We start from the raw sequence: 23089 nt of genomic DNA on the forward strand, positions 1-23089 counted from the left end.
TCCAAAAATGTAGTATGCAACATGATTTGTTTCGTAGTCTGCTGAGCATCATGATCTACTTTTACATTATGATGTTCAGTGGCTAAGCAAGGGTCATAGTGATCTCAAGAGAGCAGCCCATGTGAGCTCAGGAAGGAGATAGTTGCTTTTCTCTGTGATTGCCGTCACAAGAAAGACAACACATCTCTAATGAAAATGCTTGATGAGGAGTTTGTCTCAGATGCTATTTTTTTATTGACATCTTCAATCAATTGAATGGACTTCATTTGTGACTACAGGGGATGGATACTCCTTAAGAGTCTATTGACTCACCCGTGTGTCAATCTAAGGAACATAATAAAACATCCCCATCGAAATCCATCAGTTTAAGCTAGAGATGTTTTTTTGACATGCGCTGCGGCGCATCCATCTATGTCGGCCTTCCGCATCGGCCAAGCTACAGAGGTGTATGTCAGACCATGGGGCATCCCGAAAATCGGTCTTCTCACAACATTTTTTGTAGTGTCATGAACTAGGATGGTGTTCTCCGTTTTGCTCTAAGACCCCACAAGCCTCACGGAACTCGTCTGAAGGTAACCCATACAAATTAATGGAAGTATAAAAGTAGTTTTGTGGCAACAAAAACAAGGGCTTAAATATGTGTCCAATAAAAGCTCAAATATTTCCTACGCTTTCTTATACAGTATCTCCTACATATAGGACAGACACTTCAAAACCTTATTACTTATGATGTATTTTTTGACTGTCTTTTTTGCCATTTATGAATGCGTTAATCAAAGCGATACTATTGGCTATAGTAGTAAAGACCAAATTCAATATTTTATCAAATCATTTAAAAATATATATATATACCTAAATTGGTGAAAAAATTCTAAATCCAATTGTTAAATAACCCATATGACAATTTTAAAAGAACCCCTCCAATTATTTTTGGCCTTACTGCTATTAGCAAATACAAATGCATTGAATAACAGATTCACTACATGGAACAACAGAAAGTGTGTCCTTAACTTCTTCTGGCTGCAGGGCAGTATTGAGTAGCCAGATAAAATTTACCCATTTCAAACGGCCTCGTACTCAATTCTTGCTCATACAATATGCATATTATTACTATTGGATAGAAAACACTCTCTAGTTTCTAAAACCGTTTGAATTATATCTGTGAGTCAAACAGAACTCATTTGGCACAAACTTCCTGACCAGGAAGTGGAAAGTCTGAAATTGAGGCTCTGTTTTTCTTCCTGCCTATACATGGGCATGAAACGTAAGAGTCTACGTGCACTTCATAGACCTTCCCCTGGATGTCAAGAGGCTGTGAGAGAAGAAATTTAGTGTTTATCTTGGTCTGACGTGGAATACAGGCTCTTTGTATGACGTGTCCCTCATTTCCGGTACTCTGAGGAGCGCGCGGTGGACAGTGGGATTGCCTTCTGTTTAGCTGCCGTTATGGACGACTACTATCTCCGGCTTTGATTTTATCTGATACATGTGACCATATCCTCTAAAGTATGTTTTTTCAATATACACTGCTCAAAAAAATAAAGGGAACACTTAAACAACACAATGTAACTCCAAGTCAATCACACTTCTGTGAAATCAAACTGTCCACTTAGGAAGCAACACTGATTGACAATACATTCCACATGCTGTTGTGCAAATGGAATAGACAAAAGGTGGAAATTATAAGCAATTAGCAAGACACCCCCAAAAAAGGAGTGATTCTGCAGGTGGTGACCACAGACCACTTTTCAGTTCCTATGCTTCCTGGCTGATGTTTTGGTCACTTTTGAATGCTGGCGGTGCTCTCACTCTAGTGGTAGCATAAGACGGAGTCTACAACCCACACAAGTGGCTCAGGTAGTGCAGTTCATCCAGGATGGCACATCAATGCGAGCTGTGGCAAAAAGGTTTGCTGTGTCTGTCAGCGTAGTGTCCAGCGCATGGAGGCGCTACCAGGAGACAGGCCAGTACATCAGGAGACGTGGAGGAGGCCGTAGGAGGGCAACAACCCAGCAGCAGGACCGCTGCCTCCGCCTTTGTGCAAGGAGGTGCACTGCCAGAGCCCTGCAAAATGACCTCCAGCAGGCCACAAATGTGCAAATAGCTATACCGAAGCTGCATATCGTAATGAAGTTATTTTTTAGAATTCTAACACTGCGATTTCATTAAGAACTAATGGGTCTATCATTTCCTATACAACATGTATTTTTAGTTATGTTTATGAATAGCTATTTGGTCAGAATATGTGTGTCAGAAAAAGTGTCAGGAAAAATCCGGACGTAGTGGGAAAAAGTAGCTACGTTAGCACACGGTGTAACCATTGATTTCAGCTCTAAATATGCACATTTTCGAACAAAACATAAGTGTATGTATAACCTGATGTTATAGGACTGTCATCTGAGGAAGAAAATCAAGGTTAGTCAAAAATTATATATCTTTTGCTTGTTTGTTATGATCGCTTACTTTTGCTACTGGGAAATTGCTTGTGTTTTTGGCTATTGTGGCTACGCTAATATAACGCTATATTGTGTTTTCGCTGTAAAACACTTGATAAATCGGAAATATTGTCTGGAATCACAAGATGCCTGTCTTTCAATTGCTGTACACTATGTATTTTTCAGAAATGTTTTATGATGAGTAATTAGGTATTTGACGTTGGTGTCTGTAATTATTCTGTCTGTTTTCGGTGCAACTTCTGATTGTAGCTGCAATGTAAACTATGATTTATACCTGAAATATGCAAATTTTTCGAACAAAAGATAGATTTATTGAATAACATGTTATAAGACTGTCATCTGATGAAGTTGTTTGTTGGTTAGTTTGGTTGGTTCTTGGTTAGTTAGATTGGCTTTGTGCATGCTACCTGTGCTGTGAAAAATGTCTGTCCTCTTTTGTATTTGGCGGTGAGCTAACCGCCGTGAGCTAATGTTGGCTGGATTCACAAGATGTGTACCTTTCATTTGCTGTATTGGACTTGTTAATGTGTGAAAGTTAAATATTAAAAAAATATATATTTTGAATTTCGCGCCCTGCACTTGAGCTGGCTGCTGTCATATTGTGGGCGGCCTCGGGCTGCAGCCATAAGAAGTTAATATAGTTTTTAATAACATCATAAGATAATAAACAATATGACATGATTGTTCTTTAGGTCCCCACTGACCATTCCAAACATTCTGATGCTAGAAATAATCTTCCAGTGTTCACTTTTTGGACAAAAAGGTTTTGGCAGCTAAAGTTCTCTGGAGGACAAAGCACATTTCTTTCCCAATACTGAGGAGCAAAGGGAGAGATTCCCCTCCTGCCCAATTTACAACTTAGTTTTAAGGTGTCAAAACTGGCCCACACCCCTTTTCCCTCTTCTGTGGCTAAGAGGATCTGGTTGTTGGGATGAAATAGATCCTAAATTAATACAACGACTAGCATACACCACCAGCTGCAACCTGTTCGATAATCAAAGCCTCTGCTCAGTCAGTCTGCGTTTCAAGCCGTTTGTTCCTGCATAGATCTTGTGATCTTGTTGTGTCTGTTTTTCCCTAGACTGACGCTGCTTTTCTCTCTGTTACAGTCCCGTCCACTCTGACTGGTCCCTGTCTCCAGTCCCTCGTCTCATCAGTCCTGCTTCCCTGCCCTGGACCCCCGCTCCACTGCTTCCTAAATATACTTGCTTACCAAGACGACATTGAATGTTTGTGAGTTAGCCTAGTTACGGTTTTGACCTAAATCAGCTTGAAAATCTATGGCAAGACTTGAAAATGGCTGTCTAGCAGCGATCAACTTGACAGAGCATGAAGAATTGTAAAAAGAATAATGTGCAAAGCTGTTCAAGACTAACCCAGAAAGACTTACAGCTGTAATCGCTGCCAAAGGTGATTCTAACATGTATTGACTCAGGGTGTTGAATACTTATGTAATACAAGATACAGTAGATTGTTTTATTTTACATGTAATTACATTTTTCTCCCACTTTGACATTACAGAGTATTTTTGTGTAGTTCTTTGAAAAAAAAAAAAAATTTTTTTTTTTAATCCCACCTTGTAACATAACAAAATTTGGAAAAAGTCAAAGGGTGTGAGTACTTTCTGAAGGCACTGTATACACACACTCCTCCCTCCCTCTTGCATGATGGAGGGGATGGAGGGTTGACATTTACATGCAGAGCCACTGATGCCCTTCCCTGCTAATGAGCCACAGAGAGATCACCTATCGTTTTATCTATATTTCCGTTAAATACCAGGAGAATAAAACTCCCTCTGCATCGTAGATCCCCTGTCCTCCTCTTCTCCCCTCTCTTCCCTCTTCTCTCCCTCCTCTCACTGTAATTGGCGCATGCCTTCGACTTCTAACCCCATGCTGTCAGAAGCAGAGATGACCTGAGGGCAGATGATGCCAGATGTGAATGAGGCGAAACTTACATTTTTTCTACAGCAGAGCTACTGATTCTGCTGCCGGGTTCTGTATTCAGACACGCTTTGTGATGACACGGGATGGAGGTGAGAGAGTCTGAGGTCTAGGTGGAGGCCAGGGAGAAAGACGAGGAGATGAGAAAGCTGGATGGGAGTGAGGGAGGTATGGGGGCATAGGTACAATGGGGGGAGGGGCTAGGGTAGGTCCAATAGGAATTCACAAGTGCCTATAGGTGGAGCCAGTGGAGGGGAGATGTAGGCATAGTGTGTGGGGTAGGCCCTGCTTGGGTCAGACATTTAGGGGCATTTTCTGATGACACTGGATATGGAGACTGGACATGGAGGCCAGGGAGAGAGATGAGGAGTGGTGTGAGGAGTGAAGGGCGACAGGGAGAGAGGTGAGGAAGGGTGAGAGAAGTGAGGGGGGACAGCCAGAGAGATAAGGAGGGGTGCTTTCGGATGACACTGTGCTGAATGGGGTTGAGGGGCGCAGAACCGATCTTGGGCCAGGGAACAGAGTGTTAGGAGGTTGGATGAAGATAACAGCATTGACGGAGGGGGGAGCGAGGAAGGAGAGGAGTGAATCAAAAGGTCTGTGAATGGAGAAGCTCTGGTTGATTGCTGATTGTGTGGCTTTCCCTAGCCTGTCCCAGCCATGTAAAGTGAGTGTCTGTGACAAAAAATGACAAAATGAGAAAGAGCACAATAGCCTCTCGTCCTCCCAGGATTCAGAATGTTCTTTTATTGGTCTGCCCTCTTTGTAGAGATGTAGCCCTTTACGGATCTCTGCTGCGTGAGCAGAATACAGACACTCTACACACACATTTCTTTCTTCTAAATACTACTTGTAACCATAGTGGAACCCTTTTTGGTGCTATATAGAACCCTTTTTTGAAGGTTTATTAAAGAACCATCCTCATAAGGTTCTAAATGGAACCTGTTTGGTGCTAAAAAGACCCTTTTCTAAATAAACATAAAAAAATATGATATACTGTATACCGTATATAGCAGGAAAAAAGGGTTCCGCTAATGTTACAACCCTTTTTGGGACTATATAGAAAACGTTTTAGTGGTTCAAAAAGAATCTCTCAATCTGAAAGGTTCTCTGTAGATCCTTTTGAAGAACCACAGACTTATTTCTAAATGATCTGGTCTGCCATATTATATTGTACATAATTGACACAAAGCCATACATGTCTCTTTCCCAAGACACTGTTATTGGCTATATTTGTAATAGTTTATGGCCTAATACAATACATTAGATAAACTGGAATAACACTGACTCAAGGTTGCACAAACATTTGAATGAGCCGCTCCCCTGAATTGTAATTAATATTAAAATCGCAAAGAACCCTTTTCTGAACTGTAAAGAACCATTGAAGGGCTCTTTCAGTCATTATGTTTCCACATAGAATCATCACACTTTCCAAAGACCCCTCATTTTGTAGAATGTAGTGAAGGGTGTGAGTTTGTGTGTGTCTGTGTGTGCGTCTGTGTGTATGCTTACAAGTGTATATGCAAGAAAAAGGTTTACTGGCGTGGAGTGCCTGCTAAACTATGTGCTGTGTGGCTGTAAGATTGCATTTGAGTGTATTTGGTGCATTTGAATGAGCTAGGGAAAGTTTTGGTACAGTGCACGTAATTGTGTTACTAGGCAAACAAGAGGTGGAAGATAATATAGTTTGTCTCTTGGATTAACTCTCCGGAACGTCCATTAAAAACTTAAGTGTATGTATAGTGCATCTGGAAAGTATTCAGACCCCTTGACTTTTTCCACATTTTGTTACGTTATAGCCTTATTCAAAAATGTATTAATGCACATTTATTAAAATTAAAAAACAGATACCGTATTTACATAAGAATTCAGACCCTTTGTTATGAGACTCGAAATTGAGCTCAGTGGCATCCTGTTTCATTGATCATCCTTGAGCTGTTTCTGCAACTTGATTGGAGTCCACCTGTGGTAAATTCAATTGATCGGACATGATTTGGAAAGGCACACACCTGTCTATATAAGGTGCCACAGTTGACAGTGCACGTCAGAGCTAAAACCAAGCGATGAGGTCAATGGAATTGTCCGTAGAGTGCCGAGACAAGATTGTGCCGAGGCACATATCCGGGGAAGGGTACCAAAAAATATCTGCACCATTGAACGTCCTCAAGAACACAGTGGCCTCCATTGTTCTTAAAAATCAGAAGTTTGGAACCACCAAGATTCTTCCTTAGTTAAATAAAGGTTAAATAAAAAATGTAAACTACATTCCTAGAGCTGGTCGGGTGCAAGCCACTCCTTAGTAAAAGGAACATGACATTGTCATGTCTGGAGGAAACTTGGCACCATCCCTACGGTGAAGCATGGTGGTGGCAGCACCATGCTGTGGGGATTATTTCAGCGGCAGGGACTGGGAGACTAGTCAGGAACGAGGGAAAGATGAACAGAAAGTACATAGAGATCCTTGATGAAAACCTGCTCCAGAGCACATAGGACCTAAGTCAGGGGCAAAGGTTCATCTTCCAACACGACAACAACCCTAAGCACACAGCCAAGACAACCCAGGAGAGGCCAGAGCCCGGACTTAAAACCGATCGAACATCTCTGGAGACCTGAAAATAGCTGTGCAGCGACGCTTCCCATCCAACCTGACAGAACTTGAGAGGATCTGCAGAGAAGAATGTGAGAGCCTCCCCAAATACAGGTGTGCCAATCTTGTAGCATCATACCCAAGAATTCTCAAAGCTGTAATCGCTGCAAAAGGTGCTTCAACAAAGTACTGAGTAAAGGGTCTGAATATTTACGTTTTTTTTATACATTTGCAGAAATGGCTTAAAACCTGTTTTTGCTTTGTCATTATAGGGTATTGTATGTAGATTGATGAGAAAAAACAACAATGTTATCAATTTTAGAATAATGCTGTAATGTAACAAAATGTGGAAAAAGTCAAGGGGTCTGAATACTTTCTGAATGCACTTGTATGTGATACATTTTTTATCAATCACAAGACATCCATTTTCTCTGTGAGGGAAAGTACAATACCTCCAATCAAGACGGGAATATTACCTTATACACGTATATACAGGTTATATACATTGAGTGTACAAAACATTGCTTTCCATTACATAGTCCAGCGTATCCCCAAACTCGGTCCTTGGGACCCCAAAGGGTGTTTTTGCCCAAACGATGCACAGCTGATTCAAATTATCAAAGCTTGATGATTATTTTATTATTTGAAATAGCTGTGTAGTGCTAGGGCAAAAACCAAAATGTGCCCCCCCTGGGGCCCCGAGGAACGAATTTGGGAAAACCTGACATAGACTGACCAGGTGAATCCAGGTGAAAGCTATGATCCCTTATTGATGTCACCTGTTAAATCCACTTCAATCAGTGTAGATGAAGGGGAGGAGACAGGTTAAAGAAGGATTTTTAAGCCTTGAGACAATTGAGACATGGATTGTGGTCCAAACGCTTAAAAGACACAGCCTATCCCCTCTGCCCTCAAATTAAGTGGAGACTTCTGATGACTTCTACCAATTCCAAAAGATATCCAAACAAAACATATTTCCTTTGTATGAGACGTGTTTATGCCGTCATGGGCATCAGTAGCACAATTTCAAATGTATTTGCATTCGTTTTTACTTGCACTTGTATGCTGACTTCTCCATTAATGTTGTTTTTAAGTTTTCACTGACTTTTCTTAGCAGATGTACAATCGTCGCGAATTGAATTATGGGAGGTTTCAGGCCCCGGAGTGAACATAATTGAACACTCGCAAAGCCGACTAAAAATGAGGGCTGATGGGCTTACCTTGCAAACTTCCCTTGCTTGGCTAATCATTTGGACCGCTCGACAAGATGGCGAGGGGGATTCCCCCAAGGGCATAAGTGGACGAGGGTATGTCTTTTAAGTGTTAGGACCGCAACATGGATTGTGTATGTCTGTCATTCAGAGGGTGAATGGGCAAAATAAAATATTTAAGTGCCTTTGAACGAGGTATGTTAGTAGCTGCCAGGCACACTGCTTTGAGTGTGTCAAGAACTGCAACGCTGCAGGGTTTCTCACACTCAACAGTTTCCTATGTGTATCAAGAATGGTCCACTACCAACCGGCCAGCATCCCTGTGGAATGCTTTCGACACCTTATAGAGTCCATGCCCCAACAAATTGAGGCTGCTCTGAGGGCAAAAGGTGGTGCAACTCAATATTAGGAAGGTGTTCTTAATGTTTTTTACACTGTGTATAATGGTTGGACGTTAAATTGACACAGTTCTATTTATATACAGTAGTGTATTTTATTCCTATGCAGGTGTTCAGTGTACAATGTGTGTAGTTGTGCTGTGGAGTCCCTGCTGTGTTGGAAGCGTGTTACGCCTGTGCTGAGAGACTAAGAGACTGGTACTATGGGCTGGGGAGTTATTTTACTGAGTTTCTGGTGGCGTTTTTTTTATTGATCTGAGAGGTGTAGGTGAAATTACCCCCCCCCCCCCCCCCCCCCACACACACACACACACAGAAGGGGATACAGAGAGAGAGAGAGAGATACTAGAATGAAGGCAGGTGGTCTTCAGATATGGATGAGTCACAGGCAGCATAATATATTCCAATTTTGAGTTAAGTGAGAAAAGGGGTAAATTGTGTGAGCTAAACTCAGGTTACAGCCTTATTCTAAAATGTATTAAATTGTTTTTTTCCCTCATCAATCTACACATGTCTATTTAATATAAACTAAAACTAGCATCTTTCAGAAAAGTGTCACTGCCAACCTCCCAAACCAATAGTAGACCTCCACCACAGCCCTCCTACATCAGACGGAGGCAGAGAGAAGGACAGAACCAGCAGGAGAGGATGAGGGCCGTGACTGCTGACTATAAAAGGATTTATCAAGGTTTTCTCGACCCTGCTGTGTCCAGAGTGCTCTCTCTATATAGCTCTCCCCCTCTCTTCCCCCTGCACGTGGTTTTTAGAGAACTAAACAATCTCCGCGTTCTGACACAGACAGGACTGTCATCCCAAATCGCTAGTCTTTGAGTTTTCGGCACCTCCCAACACACACACACACACACACACACACACACACACACACACACACACACACACACACACACACACACACACACACACACACACACACACACACACACACACACACACACACACACACACACACACACACACACCTCTCCTGCAATCACATGTACTTACACCACTAAAGGGGTTTAACAGCTCAATTATGGCACGACAAAAGCGCTAAACTCAGAAATCTGCGCCTTGGTTATATTTCTTTTAGTTGCGTCGAGGGACGGCCAGGGAGAGGGAGAAAGGAAAGAGATTGGGGCAAAAAAACAGCTTTTCCTCCTTTGTTCCCTCGGAGGTTGTTAGTTTGTCTTTAACGAGCCGCAGCAAAAGATGGGATGACCTTTTCTACATCAGACGCAGGTGGAGACATCACATTACAGCTAAACACACTGCAGATGCAAACCCATATAGTCACCTATCTACACAGGCAGAGCAGATCTGAGAAGAACTGTCTGACAACTACATGGACAGTCTACACACTACTATACTTCTACAGATACAAGAGCAGAACACAACACAGTACTGCAGATATACAGTGCCTTCAGAAGTTATTCAGATCCCTTGACTTTTTCCACATTCTGTTAGGTTACAGCCTTATTCTAAAATGTATTAAGTTGTTTTTTGCCCTCATCAATCTACACACAATACCCCTTAAAGACAAAGCAAAAACAGTTTTTAGAAGAAAAATATGAAATTTATTACAAATAAACTGAAATATCACATTTATATAAGTATTCAGACCCTTTACTCAGTACTTCCATTTAAGAATGATGGAGGCCAATGTGTTCTTGGGGACCTTCAAGGCTGCAGAAATGTTTTGGTACCCTTCCCCAGATCTGTGCCTTTGAAACCGATGTGAAATGGCTAGCTAGTTAGCGGTGGTGGGCGATAATAGCGTTTCAATCGGTGACGTCACTGGCTCTGAGACCTTGAGGTAGTTGTTCCCCTTGCTCTGCAAGGGCCGTGGCTTTTGTGGCGCGATGGGTAACGATGTTCGAGCCCAGGTAGGGGCGAGGAGAGGGACGGAAGCTATACTGTTACATTGATGCTGTTGACCCGGGAAACTGCATCTCTTCCTGAGCGGTATGACAGCTGCATGGTCCCAAGGTGTTTATACCTGCATACTATCGTTTGTACAGATGAACGTGGTACCTTCAGGCGTTTGGAAATTGCTCCCAAGGATGAACCAGACTTGTGGACGTCTACATTTTTTTTCTGAGGTCTTGGCTGATTTATTTTGATTTTCCCATGATGTCAAGCAAAGAAGCATTGAGTTTGAAGGTAGGCCTTGAAATACATTCACAGGTACACCTCTAATTGACTCAAATGATGTCAATTAGCCTATCAGAAGCTTCCAAAGCCATGACATCATTTTCTGGAATTTTCCAAGCTGTTTAAAGGCAGTCAACTTAGTGTATGTAAACGTCTGACCCACTGGAATTGTGATACTGTCTGTCAGCAAATGTTGGAAAAATGATTTGTGTCACGTAAAAACTATAGTTTGTTAACAAGAAATTTGTGGAGTGGTTTAAAAATGAGTTTTAATGACTCCAACCTAAGTGCATGTAAACTTACGACTTCAACTGTATGTAAAAAAAAGTATTTCAGTTTTTTTGCAAAAAATTATTAAAAACTGCTTTCGATTTGTCATTGTGGTATTGTGTTTAGATACTTGAGGAAATGGTATTATTTAATCAATTTTATAATAAGGCTGTAACGTAACAAAATGTGGAAAAGTCAAGGGTTCTGAACACTTTCCGAAGGCACTGTAAGATCACACTAAGATCATCTACTGGCAGCACATCTGTAAACAATTCTCTATGGCTGCAGGACAGGACACACTGTAGCAGATACAGTACATAATTACACAGCTAGGCAATACTGCAGTACTGAAGATACAGGACAACAGCAACGCAGGCTATGTCTACGGAACACACTTCTGAAGCTACAAAGAAAAGTACACACTATCTAGTCTGTAAGCATACAGCTTGGACTCCAGGAACATGCAGGCACACTAAGAACAGGCTTTATGAACAAAGCACAGGGAGACAGGCTGGGAGAAAAATGGCAAGAAAAGAAGAGAGAGAGAGTGAGTGAGGGAAGGAAGGGAAGGAAGAAAGTGGATGGAGCAGGAAGCAGCAGCAGCTAGTAAATCCCTTTCTAGCCTGTACACCACTTCATATTTCACGTTTGGCCCGAGGGACATTTGATGACGGTGGCTAAGAAGACAACTACACCCTCTGAATAGGAAGAGTACTCTGTGGTGCTCTGACAGTCTCCTGTTGTATCTGTGGTTAAATGTGTTTGGATGAATAATCGGGACGTTGCTTCAAACAACATTTACCAGCCACATTTACCCTCATGGTCCTGAGTATTTTATCAGCACTCAAATCATTATCCTACTCAGCTATGGTCCTGGAACCAAGAACTTGGCGAAGGTGCTTCTTGATCGTGCACTTACAAAAAGGACACAAACACACTTACCGAGCCAGTGTTCTCCAGTGATTTTTCCAAACCCCTCGCGGTAGGAGTCCCATCCTCTAAAGAAGTTGACTGAGCCATCTTCCCTGCGCTGGATCACCTGGAGTACACAGACAAAGAGCAGGTGTCAAATAGTAAATATTGGCTACTTCTCAGAAAGTTTTGAACTGTCAAGAGGAGTAAAACAAGGTTGTCCATTATCGGCATATCTATTTATTATTGCCATCGAAATGTTAGCTGTTAAAATCAGATCCAACAATAACTTCAAGGGATTAGAAATAAAGGTGTCAATGTACACTGATGATCCATGTTTTCTTTTAAACTTGGATACCTCCACAGCCTCATAGAGGATCTAGATAATTGTTCTAAACTCTGGATTACAATCAAATTATAACAAATGTACTATATTACGTATTGGATCATTAAAAAATACTACTTTTACTTTACTATGTAGTTTACCAATAAAATGGTCTGATGGTGATGTGGATATATTCGGTATACATATTCCAAAACAAATAAATGATCTCACTCCAATACATTTTTATAGAAATTTTGCAAAATAAGGATATATCTTGCTACCATGGAAAGGTAAACACCTTTGTATTTGTGGAAAAATCACCCTGATTGACTCTTTAGTCATATCCCAGAGTACCTATTTGCTTATGGTCTTGCCTACACCTAGCAAACAGTTTTTTTTAATTATGTGAGGAAAAAATGATTCAGTTTTATTTGGAACGGCAAGCCAGACAAAATAAAATGGGCCCATTTATATAATGAACATGAATTCGGAGGACTGAAATTATTAAATATTAAAGCATTAGACCTCTCACTAAAGTCTTCAGTCATACAAAAGTTATACTTAATTAGTAAGAATATCTAAACCCAATGTTCAAAAAAGGCCTTTTTCCCTTCATTCAGATTACAACCTCCCACTTTCAGTTAGGAAATCAAGCCATAGAAAGTTGGTTGCAATTTCTAATTAATTCACCAGAAAAGACAGAACAAATAATACAACAAATATTGTGGTTCAACTCGAATATACTAATTGATAAAAAAAACTATATTTTTTAAATAAAAAAAAGGTAAAATCTTCATAAATTATATAATAAATATGACTGGTGGAGTTATATCATACATGCAGCTAACTAAACCGTATGGCAATTACAACCTACTAATTGTGGCATTACCGCAAAAATGGAAAATGAAAGTGGAAGGGGTAAAAAGTAAGGAACTTGTCTGTCGGCCCTGCATTTGGGCTCCCGGGTGGCGCAGCATTTTAAGGCACTGCATCTCAGTGAAAGAGGCATCACTACAGTCCCTGGTTCAAATCCAGGCTGTATCACATCTGGCTGAGATTGGGAGTCCCATAGGGCAGGGCACAATTGTCCCAGCGTCGTCCGGTTTTGACTGGGGTAGGCTGTCATTGTAAATAAGAATCTGTTTTTAACTGACTTGCCTAGTTAAAGAAAGGTAATATATATATATATATATATATATATATATATACAGTATATATATTCTAATTTAAAGACCATGATCTGTTAAAGAAAATTGTGATCAGGAATTGTGAAAAACTTTGTTTAAATGTATTTGGCTAAGGTGTATGCAAACTTCTGACTTCAACTGTATGTATGTGTATATGTATGTATTTATATGTCTATGTCTGTATGTGTATGTATGTATATGTGTGTAAATATGCAAACTCAGCAAAAAATCAAACGTCCCTTTTTCAGGACCCTGTCTTTCAAAGATAATTCGTAAAAATCCAAATAACTTCACAGATCTTCATTGTATATTGTTTAAACACGGTTTCCCATGCTTGTTCAATGAACCATAAATCATTAATGAACATGCACCTGTGGAACGGTCGTTAAGACACAATTAAGGTCACAGTTATGAAAACTTAGGACACCAAAGATGCCTTTGTACTGTCGTATTGTCGTATTTACAGTCGTGTTTACAGTCTTCTATAGTATACATACTGTAGTAAAAAAAGACTAGTTTATACTATATTAATTGTTGTTGTGTTTTTGCAGACTATATGTTGTAATGTAATATTGACAGTAGTGTGTTTGTTCTCATTTTGCTTGTTTTTTATGAACTGTAGGGAACACAATATATAGTCTATACTTGGCATGTAGGTTATTTTACAGGTTGCACAAATTGGGACACGGGGGAGGAGAATGTGCAGGGTATTTGCAAATTGAATGCTGTATTATTTTTTATAGTACATGCGGACTGTTGTGTTTTTGCAGGCATTTCTGTAGTATTTACTAAAGTGTTTTTTTGTGTGGATAATACTGTACTACGTACTGTAGTATTCTGCAGTATACTACATAATTATATACTAAGTACCCATATAACATGATGGGAGGGATACTAAAGTCTGTCGTGTAGTACCCTACAGTATACTATAGTTTACTACAGAATTATATAGTAAGTACTGTAAAATTCTACAGTAATCTGTGGGGGAGTTTAAAGGTTGGAGGTTGGGTCTGGGATCAGCAGTGATACACTTCCTAACTGCTGTATCTTTCCAGTAGTAAGATGAGTCACAGTGCACAGATCTTGTAGATCTAAGGACACCACTAAAACAGTATCTTCTCTCAGTCATAAAGGCTTCCGCTCTCACCAATATCTAATGCACACGCTCTTCCCTTCTGAAAAGGCCATTTGTAGGAAGCTAATGAAAGGAATCCATCAAATCTTGATTGACTTTGTCATAATAAAATAATCAGAACTCTAGCACTAGGTGAAAATGACATTATCCTTCGCCCACTGTAGCACTATGAATGAAATGAAATTAATTATGTCAAACTAAGTGATGTGTGAATAAATAGAGTGAAGCTTTGCATAAAAAGAGACCTTTCAGGATGGAAAACAAAACAAATATACAGAATATTTTCGATTACACGGCTCAGACTGGAGATGAAAGACTTAATAGAAAACAACTCACTGTAACATTCTGCAAGGCACTGTGTGTGTATGTGTGTGTGTGTGCGTGTGCGGGTGTTTGTGCGATTGTAAGCCTGTGTGCCTTTGCGCGTGTGTGTAGGCCGAGATATGTTTGTATACTCCCCAGGAAAAATGCTGATGATTGGGTCATCACACGCAGTAGATGAACAGAAATTGGAAATGTGCTAGAGCTGTGAAAAAAAACATCTGCATGGACAAACAGTCAGAATGATTACCAGTGAAGGTGCAGTTTGTGTTAAAGTGACACAGGCAATTCTCCGAGTCGGTTCGTGTTCCACACCAATGAACCACCCACACCTCGACAAACACCATGAAAGAAATCTTTGTTTTTATCCTAGGCCTACAGTTCAACTGTGAAAAGGTAGAAGTGTCGCACCGTTTTTGTAGGTAGACAGGCAAAAGGCATTTACGGTGCCAAAATATTGGTTTTATTCACTAAAGTACGGTAGGCCTAGAAGTGGTAGGAATAAATCATAATTATGGCAAAAATAGGCAGAAAGGATTTACCGAAACAAACAAACGATTAACAAAAATGTATGTCTTCAAAAAAAAAAAGGAACTCAACACAAAATCCAGATTTGGTGGGAATCAGGATACGCGGACTGTTAGACAAATATTATCTACAGGCTACCCACATGGACACTCTCACCCTCAGTGTTAGCCTCGTACACACAAAACAGAATGTAAGCTTGCGAGATCAGGATGGTTCATACAAGGCAGGTGAAATACCTTCAAACGCTCCCTGGGAAAAACCATTGCCTCAACAAGCAGGGGTGCATATAACTAACTGGTTGAAACCTGGCATGCATGTTTCTCAAGCATGCGCAGGTGTAGTCCTAGGAAAGTTGTCTGCGGGTCAAGTCATAGTTAATTCAAGAGCACGTGGGAGATTAGGGACCAGTTGCCATCACATCAAGCAAGAGCAATATGCTGAGGGGGTAGTAACATGGGAGCAGAGCAGATGGGTCTGGCATCTTGTAAAAAATCTTGTTTGTTTTGTAGGCCTACAGCCAGAAGCCTAGCCTTCCTTAATTGTGAGGATATGTGATGGGCAGAAAGTTGTCTTGAAGGGATTGCATTTCTTGATGGTCAGTTGCTATCTGGTAGTTTTCCATGCTGTTCTTAGTCCATCTATACGACTGCTTTGTCCTGCGTTATTTTACTGGGCTCTGTCCCATGTGGTTTGTTTCTCCCCTTTATAGATGCAGTTTTGCTATGGTCTGGTGTTAGTGGGGTGACCACGACTGACCGTAACACACACACCATGGATGAAGTGTTTGAAACACACACTGACTGCTACCTCTCAGACTCTGCTATATAGGGATATAGTACAGTACATATCTGTACAGGGCTGGACTACACAGTGTGTTCTGGGGAAAAAAGATGTGTGCGATTTAAGAGCTGGTGATGTGTCACTGATTCATTCATATCTGTTTGTTTGAATGTAAGTTGTGTTTACTATGACCATGCTGGCAATTTAGAATATGTTCTGTTAAAATCTCTAGTAGTCATATTGTAAAGATCGTTTAGTTTCCATAGCAGGCCTTTGTGCTCTACTCCTCTCATTCTCCCAGTAGGCGAGGTGGTAAATGCCTTTGGGTACAGAGACAATCAAACGCAACAACAAGACATGAAACACAATAGTTCAAAACCCATCTCAGTAAATTCTCCTTTGTGGCATAACTACCTCTCTATCCCTCTGTCCCTCCCTCTCTCTCTAGAACGGAGGAGAATAGTGCAAATTGAGTGAGTGATGATAGGTATTAGAACACGATGGAGAGCGGCTTTTCTTTTCACTTGCTCTCTCACTCTCACATCTCTCTACCTCTATATCTCTCCCCCCTCTCTCTCTTTATCTCTCTCTCTATATAAATATCTTTCTCGCTCTTTTTCTCTCCTCTATGCCTCATTCTCTCTCTCTCTCTGAATTCCACTACCATTAGCTCTAGCCCAGAGCCAGCAGGGTAGCAGTGAGGTTTTAAATGCAACAGGGAGACCACAAATCCTATCCTCCAAATCAAACACGAATCACATCCAGCAAAAAGAAACAAACCACCCTCCATTCGTTTCCCCAAAGCAACTCCAACGATGTGGCTGAGTTCTGTCAGACAGACTTTTGCTTTTACACACTTTCGCCTGCTGATAATAACTCAATTCTCTCCATTCCTGTGCACTTTGGCAGTGCCCTTTCGGGAAAGATATCTAACGACTGTTATCTTGTTTCTGAAAGAGCTGAACTCTGCTTCACTGTTTCGCTGGAAGCACCTGCAAGAGGAGTCAGAGATGTCTGATAGGTAAAATTGTGCACTTCAGGGTGTAAGGAAGTATACATAGAGAGTATCTAGAAGAATGTGAGCAGTGGCGTGTCCAGGGTGTGGCCCAGGGTGGCCACGGCCTAACCCTGGAATCTGATTGGCCACTGTCGTGACTTTACTTTCATTAATCTGATGACTGTTATTTATCGAATCAACTAACTATGTTTAATTGTTACCCAATTAAATGAACCCTCCGGTTATGTTCGTGTCATGTTAATTAATTCTGTGATCCCGGTCCAAAATGACCGCCCCATTATAGCTGATTATAAATCCATAATAATCCATATATTATTATTATTACCTCATGTTGTGTTAGATCTTTTTATCAACTTAAGTTCTTGTGAACATTACAAGTTTTGAACTTCTATTTGCTATTTATGGCCTGTAGGCCTCATTGACCTGAGCTCATACAGCTTGTTTCTGAGTATACCAGAGCTATGAGAAAAGCATCTTCACTGTCCGTTTCCTGGCCTCTCTCCTCCTCACCAGTGTCATGATCAAAGATATGATCAAGAGCCTCACATACAGTATATCGTTTGGTCATTGTGCTGCCATAGAAATAATTGCCGCAAAAAAGCTTTATATACCAGAGCTGCGAGAAAAGTTATATGTATTATTGAAACAATATTGCGATTGTTTGTGAGAATGCCAACAGGTGTGGTTCCCGTAGGGGATATTTTCTATTGGGGAATTATTCCCGTGGGGGTTGCCATGGAAGCCAAGACGGGGAGTGAGGTGTGTGTGTGTGTGTGTGTGTTCAAACACACATGCATGTGGTGGTCTGGGAGAGGAAGTGTGTCCTTCTAATGAATGGGCATGTGCCTGAACTAAATTTTATATACTTGTAGTCTCACCCATTTTTGACCGGGGACACCACAGGTGTACAAAGTTAAATAAAACACCCAAAATGTAATGAAAAGCATCACAATGTATTTTGTGTGTTCAGATGCCCTGTGCGGACAAAGTCATGGAACCTTATTACAATCAGATTAAATTAAGTACATTTTTCTGAGAGAAAACGTATAAATCGGTTCAATTCGACCAGAAACACACCAGGAAGGTTAATCATGTAACGGTTAACTCATTAGGAATTTGGGGCACCACGAGAGCGGTGGATTAAAGAGTTGCCATCTCCCGAATTAAACTGTCACATCCATAAAACAGTCAACATATTATTCATAACCTCGTATCATATCATCATTCTGAAAAGTCGTAACCTTCTGCATCTGCAAAAACCCCAGCCTTACTTATGATTCAGTACGACACAAATTGATTTAATGATCTATTTACTAGCTAACTAAATGACTGAAAGAAAGAGCAAGGGAAAACGTGGAGAGGGACAGAGTGAGAAACAGAAAAAAAGAGAGAGAAAGAGACACTTATCATTGACACATTTTAGGAACTACTCTCACATTAATCATATACTTTTGCACACGAACCGCTGCCCGATTGGAGTAAGAAATGATGACAGCAGTAGAATACATTGGATTGAAGAGTAGGAGAATGGTACCACTTAAATTCGCTTTCCTACAGGTGTTCCTCCTTTTTAAACGTTGTGTCATATTGCAGCACACCTTGCAGGCTGCTGCAGCATGCTGTGGCACGTTATTTCATTGTCAGCCATATTTTCTGTTAATGCAAGTTATTGCTAGTTTGACCACCAGACGGCATCTTTGAGAAGCATTTGATAGTCTTCCATATTGGCATTACCAGATAATTTAAAACCTTTCTTGTAATAACATTGTACAGTTAAAGATGGAAGTTTACATACATCTTAGCCAAATATATTTAAACTCAGTTTTTCACAATTCCTGACATTTATTCCTCGTAAAAAAATCCCTGTATTTGGTCAGTTAGGATCACCACTTATTTTAAGAATGTGAAATGTCAGAATAATAGTAGAGAAAATGATTTATTTCAGCTTTTATTTCTTTCATGACATTCCCAGTGTGTCAGAACTTTACATATGCTCAATTAGTATTTGGAAGCATTGCCTTTAAATTGTTTCTCCCAGGAATCCCAGTTCCACAATAAATGTTTGTTTTGTTCGATAATGTCCATCATTTATGTCCAAATTCCTCCTTGTTGTCCTAGCGTTCAGTACACTTTCCAAACTCACGACGCACGTGCAAGTCCAGCAGAAAGTACGGACGAAAAGTTACAGTCCGTAAAAACATGAAAAACTAAGTTTTGGATCAATCTTTAGGATGTTTTTAACATAATTCTTCAATAATGTTCCAACCGGAGTATTCCTTTGTCTTCAGAAGTGAGATGGAACAGAGCTCGCTCTCACATGAATGCGCATGGTCAGCGCATGTTCAGCTCATGGTAGACCTTACTCAATCCCCTCTCATTTGGCCCCACTTCACAGTAGAAGCATCAGACAAGGCTCTAGAGATGGTTGACATCTAGTGGAAGCCTTAGGAAGTGCAACATGACCAATATCCCACTGTATCTTCAAAAGGAGCTGAGCTGAAAATCGACCAACCTTAGATTTCCCACTTCCTGGTTGGATTTTTTCTTAGGTTTTTGCCTGCTGTATGGTTTCTGTTATACTCACAGACATCATTCCAACAGTTTTAGAAACTTCAGTGTTTTCTATCCAAATCTATATGCATATTCTAGCTTTTTTGGCTGAGTAGCAGGCCGTTTACTCTGGGCACGCTTTTCAACCGGACGTGAAAATACTGCCCCCTACACCAAAGAAGTGAAATAATTTGCTTAATAGTATGGTGTTTCTATTCCAAGAAAAATGAAAAACCCTCTAGGTTTCCTTTAGGATGCTATGGAAAATATGGTGCTGTACAACGTGATGGTCGGCAGAACAGTAGTGGGCTATTTAGCAAAATAATCCCCGTGTCGTGCTGGGCAGGGCACGCGGGAGACCGGGCTTCAATTCCCCGACAAGGAGAAAGGAGTAGGCTGCCCTTGTAAATAAGAATTTTTTCTTAAAACTTCTTAAGGCTTGAGGGCACTATTTTCACATCCGGATGAAAAGTCTGCCCAAAGTAAACTGCCTTCTACTCGGGCCCAGAAGCTAGGATATGCATAGAATTGGTCGATTTGGATAGAAAACACTCTAAAGTTTCTAAAACTTTTAAAATTCTGTCTGTGAGTATAACAGAACATATGGCAGGCGAAACCCCGAGGACAAACCATCCAGGAACTTTTTTTTTGAGGTCACTCTCTTTTTAATGGGATTTCTATGTGGATCTAGATTTCTAAGGAACTTGCTTGCAGTTCTTATTGCTTCCAATAGATGTCAACAGTCTTTAGGAATTGGTTGATGTTTTTTGTTTGAGAAATTAAGAAGTTAAGCTGTTCAGAACGAGGGTCAAGTCAAGTGTACTGTTGTGGTTGGGGCGCATGACCTGAAAGCTCGGCCACTTTGTTTTCGTCCTGTATTGAACACAGTTTATCCAGTCTTACATTTTATTGATTATTTACATTTAAAAATACCTAAAGTTGGATTAGGAAAGTGGTTTGAAATGTTTGAATCAAGTTTACAGGTAACTATATTAGATACTTTGTAGTCATGTTGCGCGAGTTGGAACCGGTGTATTTTCTGAAACAAACGCGCCAAATAAATTGACATTTTGGAGATATAACGACAGAATTTATCGAACAAAAGGACCATTTGTGATGTTTTTAATGGACATATTGGAGTGCCAACAGAAGAAGATCTTCAAAGGTAAGGCATGAATTATATCGTTATTTCTGACTTTTGTGTCGCACCTGGCGGGTTGAAATGTGATTTTCATGTGTTTGTTTGATGGGGTGCTGTCCTCAGATAATAGCATGGTTTGCTTTTGCCGTAAAGCCGTATTTGAAATCTGACACTGTGGCTGGATTGACAAGAAGTTCATCTCTAAACTGATGTATAACACTTGTATGATTCATGAATTATTATTATGAGTATTTCTGTTTTTAAATTTGGCGCACTGCTACTTCACTGGGTGTTGTCAAATCAATCCAGTTAACGGGAATGGTGCGCGAAGGGATCACTAAGAAGTTAACTGACTTGCCTAGTTTAATTAAGGTTACACTAATAACACAGCAGACAAATGATCTCTTATGTCTCCTAAATTCACATTTCTATCTTAACATAAATACCTCCATCATTTTTCATATTTCATACACAACGTTAAGGATGGCGAGATGGTACATGTAGTGTATATACGTTTTAAGATACAGTATTTCCTTTGACACTTAAACAACAACCCACATGACATTATTATTCTATAGCTCTGACCATTCTCCACATTCTCTGTTTGGAATATTGTTCCAGTATTCACTTGTTTAACGTGTTAAAGTTTCAGCAGGAAAAGTCTCTGTGTTGAGAAAGACACATTCCTGTGTGAATTTGGAGAGGGATGTTCTCTGGATCTCCTCTCCTTTAATTTACAACAGGGCGTGAGGTGTCAACCGTCCCATCCCCACCAGCTCCCTCTTCCTCGCTCCTTGCCAAGCTGATCTGACCCATTCGGATCCTGACAGGACAGTCATGACACCACCCTAGTGCACACCATGACACCACCCTAGTGACACGTATGTCATACGCTTTTTGGCCAGACAGCATCAGATACATGGGCTACAGATACTAAGACAGTGGGGCACTAAATGTCTCGCTCAGATGCTTCTCTGCTTCTCTGGTGAATTAGATTCAGCCTCTTGCGAATTGAAAAAGAATGATGAAACATGGCTAGACAGGAATTAAGTCGATTTTTTATTGTAACCTTTTTTGGGGAAGCCTGGCTTCCCATGACATCCATGAGTGCATGCCACTTTGTACACTGAATGTCATTACACTTTGTAATAGATGTCCCTTTCCATTCAAATGGCGGGTGCACAGTGTACTGTTCGGATGCTGGACCTATCTTGGAGTAGACGAATGTGCGCAGGTAACCTATTTAACCTACTTTTAAAAGTGATTTATTTGACAATCAGATGAAAACATCATGACTGGTTGCGTTCATGACACATTACAAGATCATGCATTTGGACAGTTAAATTACAAAAGTAAAGTAGTAAAGTCTTTACTATAAAGCCCATAAAAAATGGAATGGATGTGCACATCCAAGAGAGCCCCTCTGTCTTAGTATGTGCAGGCCACGTATCTGATTCTGTCAGGCCAAAAAAGCGTATGTGTTGAACCATCATAATTATATTGAAAATATCCACCTTGTGGCGCTGTTCTGTAAGGCTGCTCAGACCCAACTTTGCTATTTTGTGATTATTTTGGAGTTGATCTAAATGTATCTGCTATAATTACATTTGATCGACAATAACTTTTGAACATCAGATTCCGGCTTCAAACTTCGACTTCGACCCATCTGCCCTGGGCTATTTGTGGAATGCCAGCCAAATAGGGCTGCACAAGAGGGGAAAAAAGGCAGGGTGTTCTTTAACTTCTCTGTGCTATGGATCCCGGTAGCGGGATTAAATTCGACAACATACGGTGAGCGCCACATAAATAGTCATATTAAACATTCCTGAAAATAAAAGTGTCTCACATGGTTCAAAAGCCTAGAATCTAGCTAATCCAACTGCGTTGTCAGATTTTAAAAAATGATTTTACTGCGAAAGAATACGATGCGATTATCTGAGGACAGAGCCCCATACCAAAATACTATTTCAACCAGCACAGGCGTAACAAAATCCCAGATTGCAATAAAATAAATCGTTTAACTTTGACGATGTTCCTTTGTTTGCAATCCCAAGGCTCATTGTTACACAATGAATGGTCTTTTGTTCGGTTAAATCCATTTTTATAGCCTAACAGGAAACATTTTGTGAACCGCTGGTGTCGTGAATTCCGTGTCATTAAATATTCGACGAAACAT

The 23089-nt window shown here is 40.5% G+C and overlaps 1 protein-coding gene across 2 annotated transcripts in view; it reads right to left on the minus strand.

Moving 5' to 3' along the window:
* The window catches only part of LOC129863327 (fibrinogen C domain-containing protein 1-like), a 256911-nt gene that overhangs the window by 91002 nt on the left and 142820 nt on the right, over positions 1–23089 (minus strand). For both annotated transcript variants that reach the window (XM_055935219.1, XM_055935218.1), the window contains one exon: positions 11959–12055. In XM_055935219.1, coding sequence (XP_055791194.1) covers positions 11959–12055 — 97 coding nt within the window. The remainder of the gene's footprint in view (positions 1–11958; positions 12056–23089) is intronic.

This window comes from Salvelinus fontinalis, chromosome 10 (genome assembly GCF_029448725.1).
Source record: "Salvelinus fontinalis isolate EN_2023a chromosome 10, ASM2944872v1, whole genome shotgun sequence".
NCBI lineage: Eukaryota > Metazoa > Chordata > Actinopteri > Salmoniformes > Salmonidae > Salvelinus > Salvelinus fontinalis.